Here is a 19,459-nt window from a genome sequence, read left to right on the forward strand (position 1 = left end):
CCATGGCTCCACACTACACCTCTGTATGGTTACATGCAAAACAAAAAAATAGCAATAGTGAGCATGCATGTGCAGCCAGGTCTTAAAGCTGATGCAAATGTATTAGTAAGCCTGCAGTTTTGCTGTTTTAGCTAAACTGCAATTGCTTCTAAATCTAATATTTTAACGCAATAAAACGCTGGCTGCATCCTTAAGGCTCCAACGTCCCCCGTGCGGCGGCAGGCCGGCACAGAGATGATGTCACGTGCTCCACCAACGTGGGAACTACAACTCCCGGCATACCTCGCAGTCCGCTTTGGACTTTTATAACCCCCATTACTCCGCAACCAATGATTACGCCTGCGACGAGAGAACGGATGCGGTTTCCTGTGCAACCTACCTTGGCAACCTCTGTCACACTGCTGACAGACGTCCCTCAGAGCCAATCAGTAACCCGGGCCGCTGATAGAGGGCAGAAGTCGCCAATTTGAGAGGGGAGCTGCCCCTCCAGCCTGTGCGTGGCGACCAATGAAAAGCGGCGCCGCACTAGGGACTCAGCAAGCACGGCGGCGGGCTGGTGTGAGTGGGTGAGGCTGGATGAGCTGGGTGCAGAAGACTGATGATTATGGTTGGTACATGATGCATACGCAGGGGCATAATGTGGGCATAAGGTGAGGCGGGGGTCTTCCCGGGGTGAGGCCAGGCATGGCATGGCATGGGAGCGCCCGGCCCCTCATCTGGATATCGGCCATGGTGCCTGTGAGTAGAGGACAGGGGCACACGGAATGGACAGGCATACTAGAGCCAAATACGCTGTGTGAGGCTCTAATAAGGAGCAATTGAAGTCATGATGGTCCCTGCCTTGTACATGGAAAGTGAGAAGTAGAGGCCTAGTCCTATACAAAGCACAGTGGCTATCATTGGCAGGACTGCTGCTTACGTCCTATGTTCATGGACATCTATGGGTAATGCAAACCCTGTAGGGGCCGGAGGCATACATGTGTAGGCAGCTGATACATGTATTTGCATCTGGTGTTTATTTATGGAGTGTGATGTGGTAGTGCAGATAGCTGAGGCAGAGCCACATCACTGATACACCACCTAATATAACCCTTTGCAGAATATGGTTTGTTAAAATATAATTGTCATTTACATTTTGCAACTTTGGAGTCTTAAAATAGATTTCTGTGTTAATTTCCAACATGTAGAAACATAGAATTTGATGGCAGATAAGAACCACTTGGCCCATCTAGTCTGCCCCTTTTTTAAACATGTTACCTCAAACCATATTTGATCCTTATTTTTTTTGTAAGGATATCAATATGCCTATTCCAAGCATGTTTAAATTGTACTACTGTATTTGCCTCTACCATCTCTGATGGTAGGCTATTCCACTTATCTACTCTTTCTGTGAAGTAATTCTTCCTCAAATTTCCCCTGAATCTTCCTCCCTCTAGTTTCTTCTCATATGACAGCCCTTGTCATATGGCTGCAGGTATACATTAGTCTAGGGATGGCCAATCAAAGACATTTCTCTTTTCCAATAGATTGACGATATGCTTTTTTCATTCAATAGCATGGGAATAATATTTTTTTTCCCCCTAGGGTCAATATTGTTTCTTCACACAGGCATTTAAAAAAATAAAATAAATGTATATGCAGTAATCGTGTGTACACTGTTTTTACTAAAGGTTCCCATATGCGTTGCGATAAGCAACGTGCAATGCGAGGTGTGCTCCCATGTTCATCGCATCGCACAGTACAAAAAGTACAAAAAGTATGTGCTGCACATACTTTTTGTATTGCCCACGGATCGCATCACATATCATGCAAAATGCATGCGTTGCGGTCCGTCCGATAATGCGTCGAATTGCACTCTGTTATCGTAACCTGTATGGACTCCTTTAGCCATGTAGAGAGATTTAGACGAGGAAGATAAAGTATTGGCCAACTGCATCCTGACAGTTTTTAAACATAGAGCCAAATGTAATAGTGTGTGAGAATCAGAAATGAGTTTTTTGGGGAGATTTTCATTTATTTATTTTTTAAAGCAGGAATCATTTACACTGATAAACAAGGTTCATTTTGCCATGTAATTGAGTGCCGCTTTAAAAAAAAAAAAAGGGGGGGAAATTCTCCCAATTTCTCACACACAATTACATTTGGCCCCAACTCTATACTATGACAGTTAGGAGCTAATTGTATGGTACTTTATCTATTTTTAAGGCTTAGTACGTAGACCCCTAATGCTGGTTACACACTATTCTATGTGTGCCCAGCTGATAATGACTTTCATCCAGCCTTCAAGCATACATATTATATAATGTCCGCATACATCTAGCCTGGAATATTGAACAGCCATTGTGCCGTTTCATGACTTGGTAGTGCTGAAAGTCTTTTTGTGCAACTTTTTCATTACACATACTTGCCTACCTGACCCTCTCCATGAGGGAGAAAATACTCTGTTCCTGGACTTCCCTGGTAATGTATGATTGCCATCACCTGCGGGGAGCTAGTTAATTGATACGAAATGTGTTTTACCACAGGGGATGGCAATCCAACATATCCAGGGACAGAGCATTTTCTCCCTTTTAAGATAAGGGTCAGGTAGGCAACTATGCCATTACATTGCATCTTTATCAAAGTGATACAGACATGACACCGTTTATGGTGATTAAAATGATATATGGCATGCCTATCTTCTGTATGTGACCATACAAAATGCTATGCTGTAGTGTTTTCCTAGTAAATGTATCATTTCGTATGCACACAGTATGTAAGAATGTCACATATACTTTTATTAAGCATAGTTTGCTTGTGTTGTTTAGACACTTTGGCTGAAATTTAATAGGATGAGAGATTCAGAAAGAGATTTTGGCGAGAAATCGCCAGTATTTTTTTAGAGGCAATCATTTATACAAACTGGTTTTGCAGTGTAAATGATTGCCACTTTAAAAAAAACCTGGAGATTTCTCACCAAATCTCTCACTTTCTGAATCGCTCATCCTATTAAATTTCACCCATTATTTGCAAAAATACTCCTGCTGCTAATGGCAGATCAGGCAAGGCATCTTCCTCTATGTGGCAAGATGTATGAGGACCTCTCAGGATTTTTTTTTCTTTTCTTCATTATTGTTCTGTCATTCCCAACGATGGTCTTCAAGGCACACTAAAGGTGCCCAAACATGGTAAGATTTTTTTAAACCATATGGCCATTTCTGACCGATCGGAGTGACCAATCGTTATGCGGGTGCCTGTGGGTTGTTTAGCAAACCTGCTGATTCCTGCAGCAGGTGGAAAGATGAACAACCCGTCATGCAGGATTTGGCCACATCGTTCCATGTGTAGGCATAATGAACGATGTGGCCATGATCCGGCAGCGGCATCTCCTGTTTGGCTGCGAATGCGTTGGAAGGTGGCTGAAGAGGGTGGGGGGCTGAGGTAGCAAGCATAATATAATAAAAATGGGGGACTAACAAACTGCATGGTTTATCTTCCGTTATTTAAAGCCTCCCATAAAACAATTGATTTCCCCCTTTAAATGTATTTAAAGTTTATATAGAGGTAATGGGAACATCGTGGATGTATTTGCCTTACTATAAGCACATAATTGTGGCTTACTTTGATCTACTGTTTCACTGTGAAGAGCCATCTGAGGTGACCTTGGGACCTATTTAATTGTTTTTGGATAATTTGATTCTATGAAAAACAGCCTAAAGCTGGGAAATATCTTGTGTGTACCTGATATGTCTGTGAGCGTGCTATTCTAATGTTTCATGAACTGGCTCCTTGATGAACTTCCCTTATAATTGATACAGTGCAAAAGCAAGTTCTGACCTAAAGTCATGACCCATCCCCCCTTTTTTTTCTAGGCGGACTTTTTAAAAGGCTTACCAGTCTACAATGAGAGCAACTTTAGCAAATTTCATGCAGACTCTGTGTGTAAAGCCTCCGTAAGTATTTTAGGGTCATTTAAAATATCAAATTGTTTCTATCTTTTGACTGGTTTCCTACACTGCTGGCTTCAATACCTATTTTTAAGCTGTCTAGAATGTAACTGTTAATACATAGTTTCCCTCTGTTCTGTGTGTGTTTTGATACACTTCTTTACTAGAAACTACAGGTAGTTGGTTAAAAAGTAAGCAATAAAATACCATTTAAATAGGTTAGGCCAGCATGCATGGCCTGTATTTGTCTTGGTAATGACATTCTTCCAGGAGAAAGACACTTGACTGATTCTTCGTTCAGGGTGATGGAAAATTATGTTTCTGGTGTTGGTTTAGCATATCCCATAAATGGATATTTGGATTCAAATCCAGTGACTGAGAAGGCCATGACATTGATATCATCCATGCCCTGCTTCTCAAACCATTGGGTGACCACTTGCTCTGTGGATGTCTACATAAAGCTGCATATTATTGCTAAGACATGGATTGATTATGGATTGCTGCTTCAGAAGGTATCCTTTTGTATTAATGTATCTGTAAATGGACAGTCTCCTATGTTAAAAGTGCAAAAAGGAGAACAGAGTTTGGTGCTAGTACAGCCAATGAGGAAAGTGAATTACAATTTAATAGCTATATTAAAAACATGTAAAGAACAATATTGGCAATATGACCATATTGCAAATGCGAATATCCTGTTCCTATAATGCCGCCAATGATGCAAGGTCTTTTGCTGAAATGAAAAGTTTTTGTTTTCTTGCACAATTGGAGGGATTATAGGAACTGACTACCTTGGTGTTTTGTCTTTATGTTACAAGTAATGGATATGGTCATTGGGTCAACCACTGAAGTTTGACATGGAGGGCAGGTTGACATAAGCGTTAGGTCGACAGTCAAAAGCTCAACATGGGTTTGTCACTCAGTCATCATGATCACGTGTACCGCGCCCCATGCTTCAGGCACGGTGCCACTTTACACTCGGCATACTATTCTATTCTCCCTTCACGCCCTAGTGCAGTGGTTCTTAAACTTTTTGTAATCACGGCACCCTAAAGCATCAAAACATTTTCAGGGCACCCCTAGGCCAAATGCTTTTTATTGATAAATTCAGAAAAAATATTAAATTAAGTGCATTGTGTTTATATGTCAGTTATCTAGTGAGGGACAGGATTTGCTTCTGTTTGTCCACATATATTATGATTGTCAGCCACCAGCACTGGTTTTGCCTATTACATTGACCCTTCATAATATGAATTGATCCTGGTACACCAACCCAAAGCACCCCTGCAAGTGTCCTGAGGCACCCCAGGGACCCTAGGCACACAGTTTGGGAACCACTGCCCTAGTGGATGGTAGGGTATGAAATACCGCCTGTGAACACATGTCCGCTCCAAAAAAATGGTACCATTCTAAAGACCGTATACCCAAGGAATGCCCTTCTTGGTTTTACATGAACAAGAAACATTGATATTTTGCAAGGCTGCTCTAGTTAAGTTGTATGATGCTTTTAAGACTAGGTGTGATCTGCCGCACAAGCTTTTGGCTCTAGTCCCTATCCGTGATGTGACTGAAATGAGATTGACTGTGAAGATCCCCCAACACCACTAATTTTAAACACAGATCTTCCTTTGATGGGTAGTTATCATTGACGGATAAATGTGAAGATGTGTGTGTGTGTGTATGTGTGTGTAAAACAGGGCTCGACAAACCCCGGTCGCCACGGCGACCAGATTCTGCTCCCTGGCGACCTGGTCTTGGCCGGGAGGGCTTGTGCTGCAGTGCCGCCGGTAGTCAACCCCTCCTCCACTCCCACCGGCTGTATAGGAGCCAGAGACACGCAAGAGCAGGTCCGTCGTGATGAGCGGTTCGGGAGCCAATCAGGAGCGGCAGTGGTAGCTTGGCTCTGATCTGGTGCAAATTTTAAAATCGCCTGATACGGGGGTTTTCGCCTGCCCTGGCCTACAGCAGCAGCTCGGATCTTACTCATGTGCCCGTTATCCCTGCTCTCCGGTCCCTTCATGGGGTTTTGCCACACTATTAGCCGCAGTCTATGCGGAGCGCTGCGGTCGTTGGAGCTGCCGCTGTGTAGGAGCCGGCTGTCATCTCGCACCCCCAGGCCGTTGCGGCCACCCCCACCTGGCAGTCCGGCTGGCGCAGCAGCATGAGAACCCTGCTCAGCCCGACGCACATCTCCTGTCTGAAGGAGAAAGAGGCGCTGCAACAGCTGAGTGACTGCCTGGCCATCTTCATAGTCAAGGTGCAGGTCAACGAGCGGGTGCATGGTATCCCCCATAGTGGCAGATCATGGTATCCCCCATAGTGGCAGACCATGGTATCCCCCATAGTGGCAGACCATGTTAACCCCTGGTAGACCATGGTAACCCCATAGCAACAGCATATTAACCCCTGAAAGAGCATGTCAACCCCTGGCATCAAGCACGAAACCCATAGCAACGAGCATGTAGGTAAGCAGAACTTATGCGGCATAATATATAATTACGGCCTCTTGTATTATATGTAATGAACATTACGATGTTTGGGATAATGTGTAATGGACATGTGTGGTATATGTAAATGGACATTGTGGCGTATGTACATTTTTGGGGCGCGCACTGTCCCTATTATTTGTTTATCTGGCTCCTACATTTTAAAGAAATTTGTCGAGCCCTGGTGTAAAATAAATATATACATGACGACATGCCACAGTGCCCCCTCCACCCATACTGGTGATGTAGTTGTGTGTGTATCTCGATTTAACGTGTGTTTGACAGTGTTCGTATATAGATGGTGTAAGCATTACTGCCTCACAGCACTGAGGTCATGGGTTCGAATCCCACCATGGCCCTAACTGTGCAGACTTTGTATATTCTCCCCGTGTTTGCTTGGGTTTCCTCCGGGTACTATGGTTTCCTTTCACAATCCAAAAATATATTGGTTGGCTAATTGGCTCCCAACAAAACTAACTCTAGAATGTCTGTGTGTGCATGTACATGTGGTAGGGAATATAGATTGTAAGCTCCACTGGGGCAGGGGCTGATGTGAATGTTCCAATATTCTCTGTAAAAGTGCTGCGGAATATGTATGCGCTATATAAGAAACTGTTAATGGTACTTGTTTTCTAGCCCGGCGCCCACGATTTTGATCTTCCAGCATCTTATACATCTCATCGCATACAATATAGTGGCATGCGATGCAATGTGATTTTTAATTGTACAAGCACCCAGTTGGGTGCTTACAATGTTAAATGCACCCCCATTGTTAACGCCACCCCCACTATCAACGCCAACCTGAAGCGTGGCAGTACGCGTTCTCCGACCTTTTCATAACCCCACTATCTTCGTCGGCGTGGAGTTGATTTTAGATAGTGTGGCGAGCCACCGAGCCCGAAGCGTGGCGAGCAGACGTGGATGACTTAACATGTATTCCGCGGGGCTCGCTGCGCTCGCCACGCTTCCGGCTCGCCACACTATCTAAAATCAACTCCACACCGACGTGGATAGTGGGAGTATGAAAAGGTCAGAGGACGTGTATGGCGCTCCACAACATAGTTTGGACGGGATGCGGTCATTTGGTCTACAGCATGATGATCGACATCGGAAAATGTCGACAGGTCATTAGTTCGACAATGTCTAGGTTAACGTGGGGTTTTTCACTGTTTTTTGAGACGACATGTGCCGTCAGGCGGTATTTCATGCGCAGCGAGGCACCGTGCCCGACTCATTGCGAGCGGAGCGGTGCACTTGAAACTGTGTCCATGTCGACTGTGTTAACATTCAGGTAAAAAAAACTGTGAAAAAACCCATGTCGACCTTTTGACTGTCGTCATGGACTTTGTTGAACTAATGACCTTTCGACCTAGAACCATGTTGACTTTGTCCATGTCGACATTTTCTCATGTCGCCCTAATGACTGTCGACCATCATGCTGTAGACCAAATGATCCCAACCCGTTTGGGCATGCCTATGGGAAGTACTGAACAGCACATTGACTGCCTTGGAATTGAAAACACTATTGTAATACATTTCATTTTACTAGTTTCGGATAGGTGAGCGTCCAAATTATTTGGACTATATGTTTTGACATAAAGGTTGGATGTTTCCTCAGGAATGTTTTCAAGGCTGATTGTCTATAGGTTATTTCAGACATTGGTATCCATCATGGACAACTATCTAAGCCACATGGAAATTAAGTTTGAATATAGAAGGCATTCCTAGAACTACTTAATCTTCTCTTCTGCAATGTTTCAGATCATTTGATTTTTGTTTTGTTTTTGTCTTGCTGTATATTTATCTACTAGATAACATTGACAAAATGTTGCCAAATGTAGCTAGTATATATATACTGTAAAACCTTATATTTTAGGCTTAACTAAAGTGACAGGTGATTGATGCGTTATATTAAATTGTTGTTTTTGATCATGTTTATTATTGTTGTCCAAACTAATAAGCACAACGTGAAAATTACTGTTTGAGTGCTCAAACTGGTAACATTTTACTTCTTTCTCCTCACCAACCCTGGAGGGTCTGAGCTAAAATGCAGTTGCTGGCAACCAATCACATCCGACTGGAGCAACAATTTTATAGCTCCAATGGTAACTACAATGAATTCCACCTCCCATAGGCCTTTATTCAGATCTGATCGCAGTACAAATTTGGGTACTTGTTTCCTATCTGGGCGCCCACGATTTTAATCGGGGGTCAAATCGGGGCCATCGCGGCCGATAAAAAATCGGGTGCGATGGGCCAGACGCGATGCCCGCGATTTTCCCATAGAGAACAATGTTAAATGCCTCAATTTACCCGCGATGACCACGATTTACCATAGGAAACAATGTTAAATGGATCAATTTACCCAAATCGGCATAGGAACAATAGTAAATGGGCCAAAAACACCCCTGAACATTGAAATGTCCCCCCAAAAGAAGTTGACGCCACCCCGCCATCAACGTGAACCCGAAGCGTGGCGAGCGCAGCGAGCCAGCGAGGGGCGGCGGTACGCGTCCTCCGACCTTTTCATGCCCTACTATCCACTAGGGCGTGGAGTGAGAATAGAATAGTGTGGCGAGCGTAGCGAGCCACCGAGCCTGAAGCATGGCGAGGGGACGCGGATACCTTCACAGGTAAACGCGTCTCTTCGCGGGCTTCCCAGGTGTCCGCGTCGCCATGGACACCTGGGAAGCCCGCGAGGGGACGCGTATAACTGTGAAGGTATCCGCGTCCCCTCGCGGGGCTCGGTGGCTCGCTGTTGTCTAGCCACACTATTCTATTCTCACTCCACGCCCTAGTGGATAGTAGGGCATGAAAAGGTCGGAGGACGCGTACCGCCGCCCCTCGCGGGCTCGCTGCGCTCGCCACGCTTCGGGTTCACGTTGATGGCGGGGTGGCGTCAACTACTTTTGGGGGGACATTTCTATGTTCAGGGGTGTTTTTGCCCCATTTCCCATTGTTCCCTATGATAATTTGGGGAAATTGATCCATTTAACATTGTTTCCTATGGTAAATCGTGGTCATCGCGGGTCAATTGGGACATTTAACATTGGTCCCTATGTAAAATCGCGGTAATCGCGTCGGTCGCATCGCATGTCATTATAATGGCATGCGATGTACCCGCGATGGGCGCCCAGATAGGAAACAAGTACCCAAATTTGTTCTCAACATGGGCAAAACCATGTGTACTACAGGTGGGGCAGATGGAACATTTATAGAGAGAGTTAGATTTGTGTGCATTGTTTTGTTTCTGTGCAGGGTAAATACTGGCTGCATTATTTTTACACTGCAATTTTAGATTTCAGTTTCAACACAAACCACCCATTTAACTCTCTCTGCCTCACCTGCAGTGAACATGGTTTTGCCCATTTTCCAATAAAATTTGTACTGCGATCAGATCTGAATCAGGGCCATAGTGTCGTGTTCGTTGAGTTTAGCTACAGTATGTGGCTGAACCCAACAGAGTGTAGTAAAAAGCAATAAATGACTATTTCCCCATGATATTTTGTCACGTAAGATGGGATTTCACATTGTCTGTGTTCTGTTAGTATGTAAATGCTAAGAGCGATCACTTTAAAACACTTTGTTTTCCTATCACGAATCCACAAAAGTGGTGATAACACTCTACTGGTGTAGCCGTTAAATGGGAGAAATCAGTTAGGCAAGGGACATCCACATACATCTATAGTCCATGCGATCCAAGGTGCGTTATGCATAACACATGATCTCCTTGTTACTCTGTAGCACTGGGCAACTTTTGCCACTAAAATGCATCTTGTATGCAAAGTGAATGGGATGCACAGGCAACTTCTGCTAATTGATTAAAATGTTATGCGCAATGTTTATATTTAGGGGGATATTTACTCACCGGCGAGCATCTCCCGTCGGGCCCAATTCAATGCTATCTTCCCCGACCGCATTGAGCAGGGTATCTCGGCACAAGCTCTCGGGCTCGTTGTGCCGGGAAGTAACGAGCTGCCGGCTTCAGCTCTCCTCTTCCCGGCCGCAACTCGCGGCCACGCCCCCTTTTTGCTCCCCGGCAGGCGGGACATAGAATCCCGCCTGCATGTTCTCGGTTGAGCTGACTGAGAACGGGACTGGGTCACGGCGGTCGAGCAAGCTCGACTGCCGTGACCCTCACCTTGAATACCCCCCTTAGTGTGCGACTGCTGCTGTATCTGCATAACAAGTGGAGCGTTTGTTTGTTATGCTGCATGTCACACAATTTTATCAGCAGAAACATTTGCTTTTTTTTTTTTTTTTGCATAAAAGACACATTTTACCAGAAAGTCACGAAACAGTGTGCTGCACTGTGTCTGGAAGGGCTTGTGTCTGGAAGGGCTGTAACGCTTATTTCAAGCAGCAGTGTGTACAATTAGCTGTAGGGTAAACCCTGCACCTGTCTAATCCTGTTCTAAAATAAATACCAGATACCACCTGTTTTATTAAATGTCCTCAGAAATCTATGCTGTAGTCATGCCAAACAGCCCCTCTTGTCATGCCAGATCACATAAGAATCCCTCTAGCATTGGAAGTGCAGTGCACTGTGGTAGCCACAGCTTTTTTCGAATACAAGTTATGGTCTGCTCAGTACACACTCTGTCAACACCATATACAAGTAACACCTCAAATTAATTAATTCAGTTGCATAGACTACATGTGTGCATTCCAATGAGCACACAATTCTGTGAATAAGCAGCTCCACCATTGTGTGGTACAAATTCAGTATTCAATGTCTAAAATGCCTTAAAGCGACATGTGAGACCATGATGTTTTTTGGGGGAATTTCATTGATTTTTCTTTTTTTGTTTATAATAAATGTAACTATTTATAGAGAATCAGCACAGAGCTCACAGAGTTTTGAAAACCAGCATGGGCTTTGGTTCCAAATATATGTGGGACTAAATGAGTGGTGGTCCTCTGTATTTTTTTTTTTTTTTTTAGGCACCAGGCTTCACTGGCCAGCAAAGTAATGCCACAGCCAGGGGACACACCTGATGGGTACCGTCACTAAATCATTAAACCTCCCCCCCCCCCCTGCTAGTCAGCTTGGCCTGCAGATAACAATGCCTGCAGGTGGCTACTGCGCTTGCATAACAAATGGAAAAGTCCGATCTATAATGGGGAATATTTCTGTGTTAAAAAAGTAAAATGTGCTTGTCTGAATAAAATTTAACCCCAAAGTGATGTTGGTGAATTTGCAGCTGCCGCTTTCCTGTGCAAAAAGGGAATATATTGTATATCATAACAACAATGTCGGTGCCTGGAGACAGTTCTTGAATGGAGCAACACCAAAATGCAACTTGCACTAAACACCTGAAACCCAGCCCCCCAACCCATAGAGTTGAGGAGCAATCTGTGTTGTCCTATTTTTCACGGAGTCAATCATAAACCAAATGTTCTGTGAAATTCTGTATTTCCCCTTTCACTTAAATGTTTTATTTTTCAGTACTTTAATACCATGTGGGTTTTTTTTTTCTCACCAAAAACTTCTTTCAATTAACTTCAGAGGCATTGTCTTACAGAACAGAAGGCCTTCAGTTTACCTCCCCACAAGAGAGTATCCTTCTGACCAAAGTAAGTGTGATCTGTCTACAAGTGTTTATGGTGTATTCTGTAAAGTTAATAAAGACAAAACAAACCCTTTTTTTTTTTTTTTTTAGTCATAGTTACAGAAAAAACAAATATACTGTTACGTTATCTACACCAACAATGGGACAAAAAGGTAAGGCGCTTTTCCTTCAATCCTGTTTTTTAGGTCAAATTCACAGACCGTGTTGACGAAGTGCCATCAGAATGCTTGTGACAGAGACCCATCACTCATTTGCTTTGTATACCCTTAAGGGGTACTGGAACACCAGACATGTTGCTTCTGTATATTTCTGACTGATCTGCACAGACACCTGTCAGCCAGTCCGATCCTTTTAGATTTGACCATTTCAATAAAATGTGGATAGTATACATGTACTGTCATTTTTAAAATTCCTAAGAAATAATCAGGAGCATAGCTTTTGCTATTTATTGTTTTCTCTACTCTTATAAAATATTTTGGCTATATGTACTAATACTGCCACTAAATAAGCAATTGTGGCCATGCATGTGGTAATTCCATGTCAAAAAGATGATTTAATTCTGCTTTCAGAAGATGCGAATGCACCTTCTGAGAGAGGTGCATTCGGTGAGAGAGGGCCGAAGGAATTCGAATAACCCCCTATGTGTATAAAGGCTGACTATATTCACGATAACAATATAGTTAACAATATTATCATGCATATCATCCTGTGTACTAACAATGTTACAAGATCGTCTGTACATGCAGTCAAATTTTTGCACTTATAACTAGGTGCATATCGTTCATTGTGCCTTTTATCCTAAAACTTTACCATTAGCTGCCTTTATTGCATAGTGTGTACAGGGCTTAAGGGGGAATTCAGTTAACTGTGGGTGTATTGAAGCAGCCGTGGATATCTGGTTTGAAAAGAAATCCCTGTTATATAGCCTGTTTTCAGCTTGTGCCAAGTTAACACATATGTCGAGGAGCTTGTCCCAGGTTCTAAGGCAGGGGTTCCCAACATTTTTAGATTCACTGGAACCCGATAGTATCAGAATTTTATCTATGGAACTCCATGGCCAAAAGTTTGGGTACTTGTGTAGTTTCATGGCGCCACCTAACACTATGCTGTTAGAGTAGTGTCCCAGCGCCAGCCCTGCATAGTCAGCGTAGTGTCCCCGTCAGGCAGCATAGTCACCATACTGTCCCTGGCAAGCATAGTGAGTGCCGGTAACCGCCAGATCCTCTGCTCTGGCAGACGCGGGCAGAGAGGCGCTCCATCTGCCTAAGCCGCACAAGCGTCTCATCCACTTGCGCGTCTCAGTAATTCTTGCGGCATGGTACGGCAACCCTGCTTCAGGGGGAGTGCGGGCGCAAGTGCGCCCGCACTGACTACGCTGGCCGCGGGAAACACTACGCTGATGCTGACAGGGACAATACACTGACTACGTAAGTGGCATTGTGAAACTACACAAGTAAGATAGTTTGTTATGGAGAAATTAAATAAATTGTGTTTATATAACATCTTTAGGTTTATTTCTATAGTAAAGGTCAAGATTTGCTTCTGTTTGTACAAATAATTTATGATTTGCAGCCACAAGTACTGGTTTTGCCTATCACATTAACAATAATTAATTTGAATTGGTCTTGGACCACCGACCTGAGGCACCCCTGCAGGGGTCCTGAGGCACCCTAGGGTGCCATGGCACACAGTTTGGGAACCACTGGTCTAAGGGACACCAGGTTACCAAGCGAAGAAAAACTGGCTCTAATTTGTTAAGCCTTGAGTGTTAAATCCTGGGTCTACCATCCCTTTTAATCACATCCAATTGGTTCCTATATAAAACTGTATCCTAGGTTAGTATTATGTGATTTAATAATGCCACATTCTCTACATGCCTGTTTTTTCATTCCATAGAATGCTGCAAAGAAAAGGGACCAGGACCAGTTAGAAATAGGCGAAACATCTGCTCCTCCAAGAAAGATTGCTCGGACAGACAGTCAAGAAATGAATGAAGATACATAGGTCCCCTTCTAGATCACCCTTCCAGCTCGCTCCCCTCCTTTTTTTTTTTTTTTTGTTCTCCTCACATCACAGAATCACCTTGAGATGTGGGTTGGGATATTGCCACCTTCCCCCTCCTACCACATACTATTTTTCTTCTGATCTCATAGGAGCCAAATTTGTATTTATTTCTTCCAGATTTTATTTATGCTGTGCTGACACTTGTTTGGAGAATAATTAGCGTTGAAACCTCTAAAACTCGTTGTGGTTTCGCCCCCCCCCAATCCCGTTCCCTTTTACTGCTGCTCACCACAATGTGCATAGGTTTTTAACTTAATTTGTCTGTTTGTGCCAGACTTTGCTTTTGACTTTTTGCTCTCAGAATGTCTGTGACCCGGTGCAGCAAAGGTCCTGTTGGCTGCCAATGGATAACCTTGTGGTTTTTTTTTTTTTTTTGTAAGGGTGCAAGAAACTTTTTTTTTTGCCAGTGAAATCTGCTTCAGTTCAGAAGGTAAAATATTAGCTGATTCTAAAGTCTACCACAGTGGATTTTCAGTTTGATCAAATCAATCTTCTGCATGCAGTAATGTCTTGACCTTGAGTCACAAGCCTGCGAAGCAGTGCGCTACCCAGAATGTTTTTTTTTTTTTTTTTATTATTATTAATATAATTGACTTCTGTTCTGAGCTAGCTCCACTCCCTCATTTAATGCCTAAGAAGTGACTGGTGTGCCATAATACACTTCAATATTCTGCTCTAGTGATACCCGCATGACCAACATACTTTTGAACCACATTGGACTTCTCGATTCTTTGCTCTCTAGCCACAAAGAGCCCTCATGTTTGTCCACTTATCGCTATTGGATTGAGAATTTCAACTAGACTGTTTAACAGTCGTAACTTCTATACATTGTACAATAACTTGGATGGCCACCAGTTCCATTTTCTGGGATTTTAGCACTGCATTGTTCACATCCAGGCAGGAAAAAGAATTAAACCAATATTAACCAAGTTACATCTCCAACAATTATTATTATTTTTTTTAAATTGATACTTCACCTATTTTATGGTAGTTTGGAAGATTTAGCTTTAAGGTGTTATCATTTGAAAGGACTTTGTTATCCAGAATGTTCTATTTCCAAGTTCTGAACTCTGTTGCCTATAAAGCTCCAATAGTGCTTCCTGACTAGATATTTCTGTTGCACACTAGCTAGTCCTGATATGTCCTGTAGTAAAGAATAATCTTGTGGCCTTCCAATAAAATCTCTGAAGCAGAGATGGATCTTCAATCTCTTAATTGTAATATGATGCAGCACACATAAGTTTGCATGGAGGATGGTCCGTGCTCAGGGAGTACAGTATGTGTGACTTTAGAAAGTGGCAATAATGGGGATTCTATGGTTCTTGTCCCATCCATCAGATGGAGGCGTTGTGCACACTCCCAACGTACTGACCGGTCGTCATTGGCTTGGAATGCAAGAGATGAACTTATGTTTATATACAGCTGTATCTACACAGCAGATTAGTTCTTATTAAGCTGTTCTTAGTAAGATTTAGGTCTAATTGGTAGTGAACCACAAAATCTCAATCAATGTTTCTCATGATCTTGTCACACTTGGGATAATCAGTAAATTAGATGGGATGATAATAGTCAAATGGGGTCGAGGACATTATTCAACAAATACCAATGTGGCCAATTGACTTACTGTTCAGCCAGATCAACAAGATTCTGCTAGGCTTGTTGGAGATTTTTAATGGTATAGTGTCCTCAAAATGTCCCTATGTAAATGATATACATAAGAGATAAATTCATTATATTTAACAGGCGCAAGTGATATAAATACTTGATATTGGAACAATACAAAAATTCTTGCAATCTACTTGAAAAAGTGTAAAATAAAAAATAGATCTATCAACTTTTTTTTTTCTCCCAAAATGATTAATCTTTTGTGTCCCAAAAGGATTCTATTGTAGACATTTGGTTCTGCACTAAGGGAATGATTCATGTTTGTGAGCAAATCAAAAATGCACGCAGCTGGCCAAAAATAACTAGATGTAGTGCTTGGGTCAACAATAAAAAGGTTGACATGCATATGGTTGATGTTTGGGCAACATGAGTTTTTTTCACTCATGTCAACCTTATTTGTGTGTTGACCTTTTTGACTATTGAACTGGACACTGTCGACTTAACAACCCATACCCGATGTGACGTGGATGTGGAAATCTAAATCGCAGTGTAATAATAAAGATGTGTAATATTTGTGGGGGTACATGTCAAAGCAGACAGTATCTACCATGCACAGAAACATTATACATGTATTTGGTTCCCCTGCATGGTAACATGGTTTATTCTAGAACCAAAGTTACTATTTTTTTTTCTTCTTCTTCTTTACTATACTACAAACATGAATAAGTCCATATAACCTCTGGTAATTGAATTTGGAACATTTTATTCCACACTGGAGGAGTTTTGGAGTTAGAGGATATTACCGAATATTATGTCACTGCAACTTATTACCTTACACACCCCCCTTGCTCAGTTTATCTTCTAAAAGGTAATGATATACCTTTTTTAAAAAGTACCAGCAACATATATTTCATAACGGAAAACACCCACCCACTTATGCATCTTGTTATATAGCCATACAGTTATTCATCTCTTACATCTTAAATTATTTTGCATCTCGGATCACCGTTCTTCTCAAACATAATGCACTGGAAGGTCTATTATTACTATGGGGTAAGTGCCTTTCCTTCCTTGGCCTACATTGAACTTCATTGGCTCTTCTTTTATCCAAGCCAGAAGAAAGGATTTGGTGGAGACATTTCCCTTGGGAAAAATGTGAGAGTCTTTCCCCACGCTGTCTATGATGGCTAGTTCTGTAACTGCACCAAGCTGAACCTTTTAAGTTTTCATTCTGTCTTATTCTGGTCAATGCACTTGCAAGTAATCGTACATTGCATGTTCCGTTCTGATGTATAGTGTGTATGTATCATAGGCTTATATTGGGCATTTTCCTGCTCACACGCACAAAAACGCACAATATTTTTAAGGGTGAAATCTCTGCAAAAATGCCTAGATTTGATATATGAAAAATGTTTATCTATAATATGTTTTGATAAAATTGTTGTAGTGAACAATAAACCTAGGTACACGCTAGGAAACCTTCAGGCTGACCTGCCAGATATTGCCACAGTAATTGTCTGGTGCGTACAATGTACCAGGACCCAATGGTCAGCCAAAATCACATGGTGTGTATGCTGTGCATCAGGATAATTTTTGTCTACCCCCCAAAAGATATAGGCCCTTATTCAGATCTGATCGCAGTACAATTTTTTTCTCAAAATGGGCAAAACCATGTGCACTTTAGGTGGGGCAGATATAACATGTGCAGAGAGAGTTAGATTTGTGTGCATTATTTTGTTTCTGTGCAGGGTAAATACTGGCTGCATTATTTTTACACTACAATTTAGATTTCAGTTTCAACACACCCCACCCAAATTTAACTCTCTCTGCACATGTTACTTCTGCCCCACCTGCAGTGAACATGGTTTTGTCCATTTTGTGAACAATTTTGTACTGCGATTAGATCTGAATAAGGGCCATAGTGTCGTGCCCATTGTGTTGAGTTTAGCTACAGTATGTGGCTGAACCCAACATAGTAAAGTAAAAAGCAAGGTACTTATGTAATATCTGGGCTCCCATTTTTCTTATGAGACCGCGTCCCCTCGCGGGGCTCGCTGCGCTCGCCACGCTTCGGGCACGGTGGCTCGCTGCGCTCGCCACACTATATAAAATCAACTCCATGCGTAGTTGGATAGTAGGGGTATGAAAAAATGGGGTGCATTTAACATGGGAGTCCAGATAATACATAAGTACCAAAAGCAATAAATGACTATTTCCCCATGATATTTTGTCACTTAAGATGGGATTTCGCATTGTCTGTGTTCTGTTAGTATGTAAATGCTAAGAGCGATCACTTTAAAACACTTTGTTTTCCTATCACGAATCCACAAAAGTGGTGATAACGCTCTACTGGTGTAGCCGTTAAATGGGAGAATTCAGTTAGGCAAGGGACATCCACATACATCTATAGTCCATGCGATCCAAGTTGCATTATGCATAACACATGATCTCCTTGTTACTCTGTAGCACTGGGCAACTTTTGCCACTAAAATGCAAAGTGAATGGGATGCACAGGCAACTTCTGCTAATTGATTAAAATGTTATGCGGAATGATTATATATAGGGGGATATTTACTCACTGGCGAGCATCTCCCGTCGGGCCCTATTCAATGCTATCTTCCCCGACCGCATTGAGCAGGGTATCTCGGCACAAGCTCTCGGGCTCGTTCTACCGGGAAGTAACGAGCTGCCGGATGCAGCTCTCCTCTTCCCGGCCGCAACTCGCGGCAACGCCCCCTTCTCGCTCCCCGGCAGGCGGGACATAGAATCCCGCCTGCATGTTCTCGGTTGAGCTGACTGAGAACGGGACTGGGTCACGGCGGTCGAGCAAGCTTGACTGCCATGACCCTCACATTGAATACCCACCTTAGTGTGCGACTGCTGCTGTATCTGCATAACAAGCGGAGCGTTCGTTTGTTATGCTACATGTCACACATAATTTTATCAGCAGAAGCATTTTTTTTTTTTTTTTTTGCATAAAAGACACATTTTACCAGAAAGTCGCCCTACCTTATTCTAGTTCACTCTTAGCTGCAAATTTCTTCTCAGATGGACAAAACCATGTTTCCTTCAGGGGGGGCAGATGTAACAGGTGCAGATCGAATTAGATTTGGGTGAGTGATTTTGTTTCTGTGCAGGGAAAATACTGACTGCTTTATGTCTACACTGCAATTTAGATCTCAGTTTGAAGAAAACCCCACCCAAATCTAACTCTCTGCACATGTTACATCTGCCCCACCTGCAGTGTACATGGTTTTGTCCATTTGAGAAGGAAATTGCCTCTAAGAGTGAACTAGAATAAGGCCCATAGTGCGTTCACAGTGGGCTAACTTGCAACAGATATAGTTAGTGGCCATATCCAGGAGTATGCTGCTGTTAATACATACAAACCTTCCCACATGTTCAAAAGAGCAGTAGAAGCGACAAACGACCAGCGACATGATAGAGCATAGGTCCTCAAACTGTGGCCCTCCAAATGTTGTGAAACTACAAATCCCAGCATGCCTTGCCACAGTTTTGCTATAAGGGAGTGTTAAAACTGTGGCAAGGTATGCTGGGATTTGTAGTTTCACAACATCTGGAGGGCCGCAGTTTGAGGACCCATGTGATAGAGCATCAACACCGGGCAATGTAAACAATTTATCAATCAGAAGCCGTCCTTATCTTCTACAGTTTTTTAATGTCCTCTATTATGTACGCACCTTTAGTGCCTATCTAGCTTAAAACATATTCTATTGTACCCTTTAAGCTGTTGGCATAATTGGCACAAGGGTGGTTAGCTTTACACTTTAAGAAGTTCCAATTACTG

General features: G+C 42.8%; 1 protein-coding gene across 3 annotated transcripts; it reads left to right on the plus strand.

Moving 5' to 3' along the window:
• Nucleotides 1–316: 316 nt before the first annotated feature.
• On the plus strand, nt 317–15,240 carry DDA1 (DET1 and DDB1 associated 1). 3 transcript variants are annotated; one of them, XM_083180160.1, is made up of 5 exons: nt 317–566; nt 3,852–3,932; nt 11,919–11,986; nt 12,073–12,134; nt 13,879–15,240. In XM_083180160.1, exons 2-5 carry the CDS (start codon nt 3,883–3,885, stop codon nt 13,984–13,986), a joined length of 288 nt encoding a protein of 95 aa, XP_083036286.1. In that variant the 5' UTR covers nt 317–566; nt 3,852–3,882; the 3' UTR covers nt 13,987–15,240. The 3 variants fall into 3 exon arrangements, with proteins under 3 accessions (XP_083036286.1, XP_083036280.1, XP_083036277.1); XM_083180154.1 differs by having other exon boundaries at nt 318–607; XM_083180151.1 differs by having other exon boundaries at nt 326–607; nt 11,935–11,986.
• The last annotated feature ends 4,219 nt before the right edge of the window (nt 15,241–19,459 follow it).

Source organism: Crinia signifera, chromosome 1 (genome assembly GCF_055691185.1).
Source record: "Crinia signifera chromosome 1, ASM5569118v1, whole genome shotgun sequence".
Taxonomy (NCBI): Eukaryota; Metazoa; Chordata; class Amphibia; order Anura; family Myobatrachidae; genus Crinia; species Crinia signifera.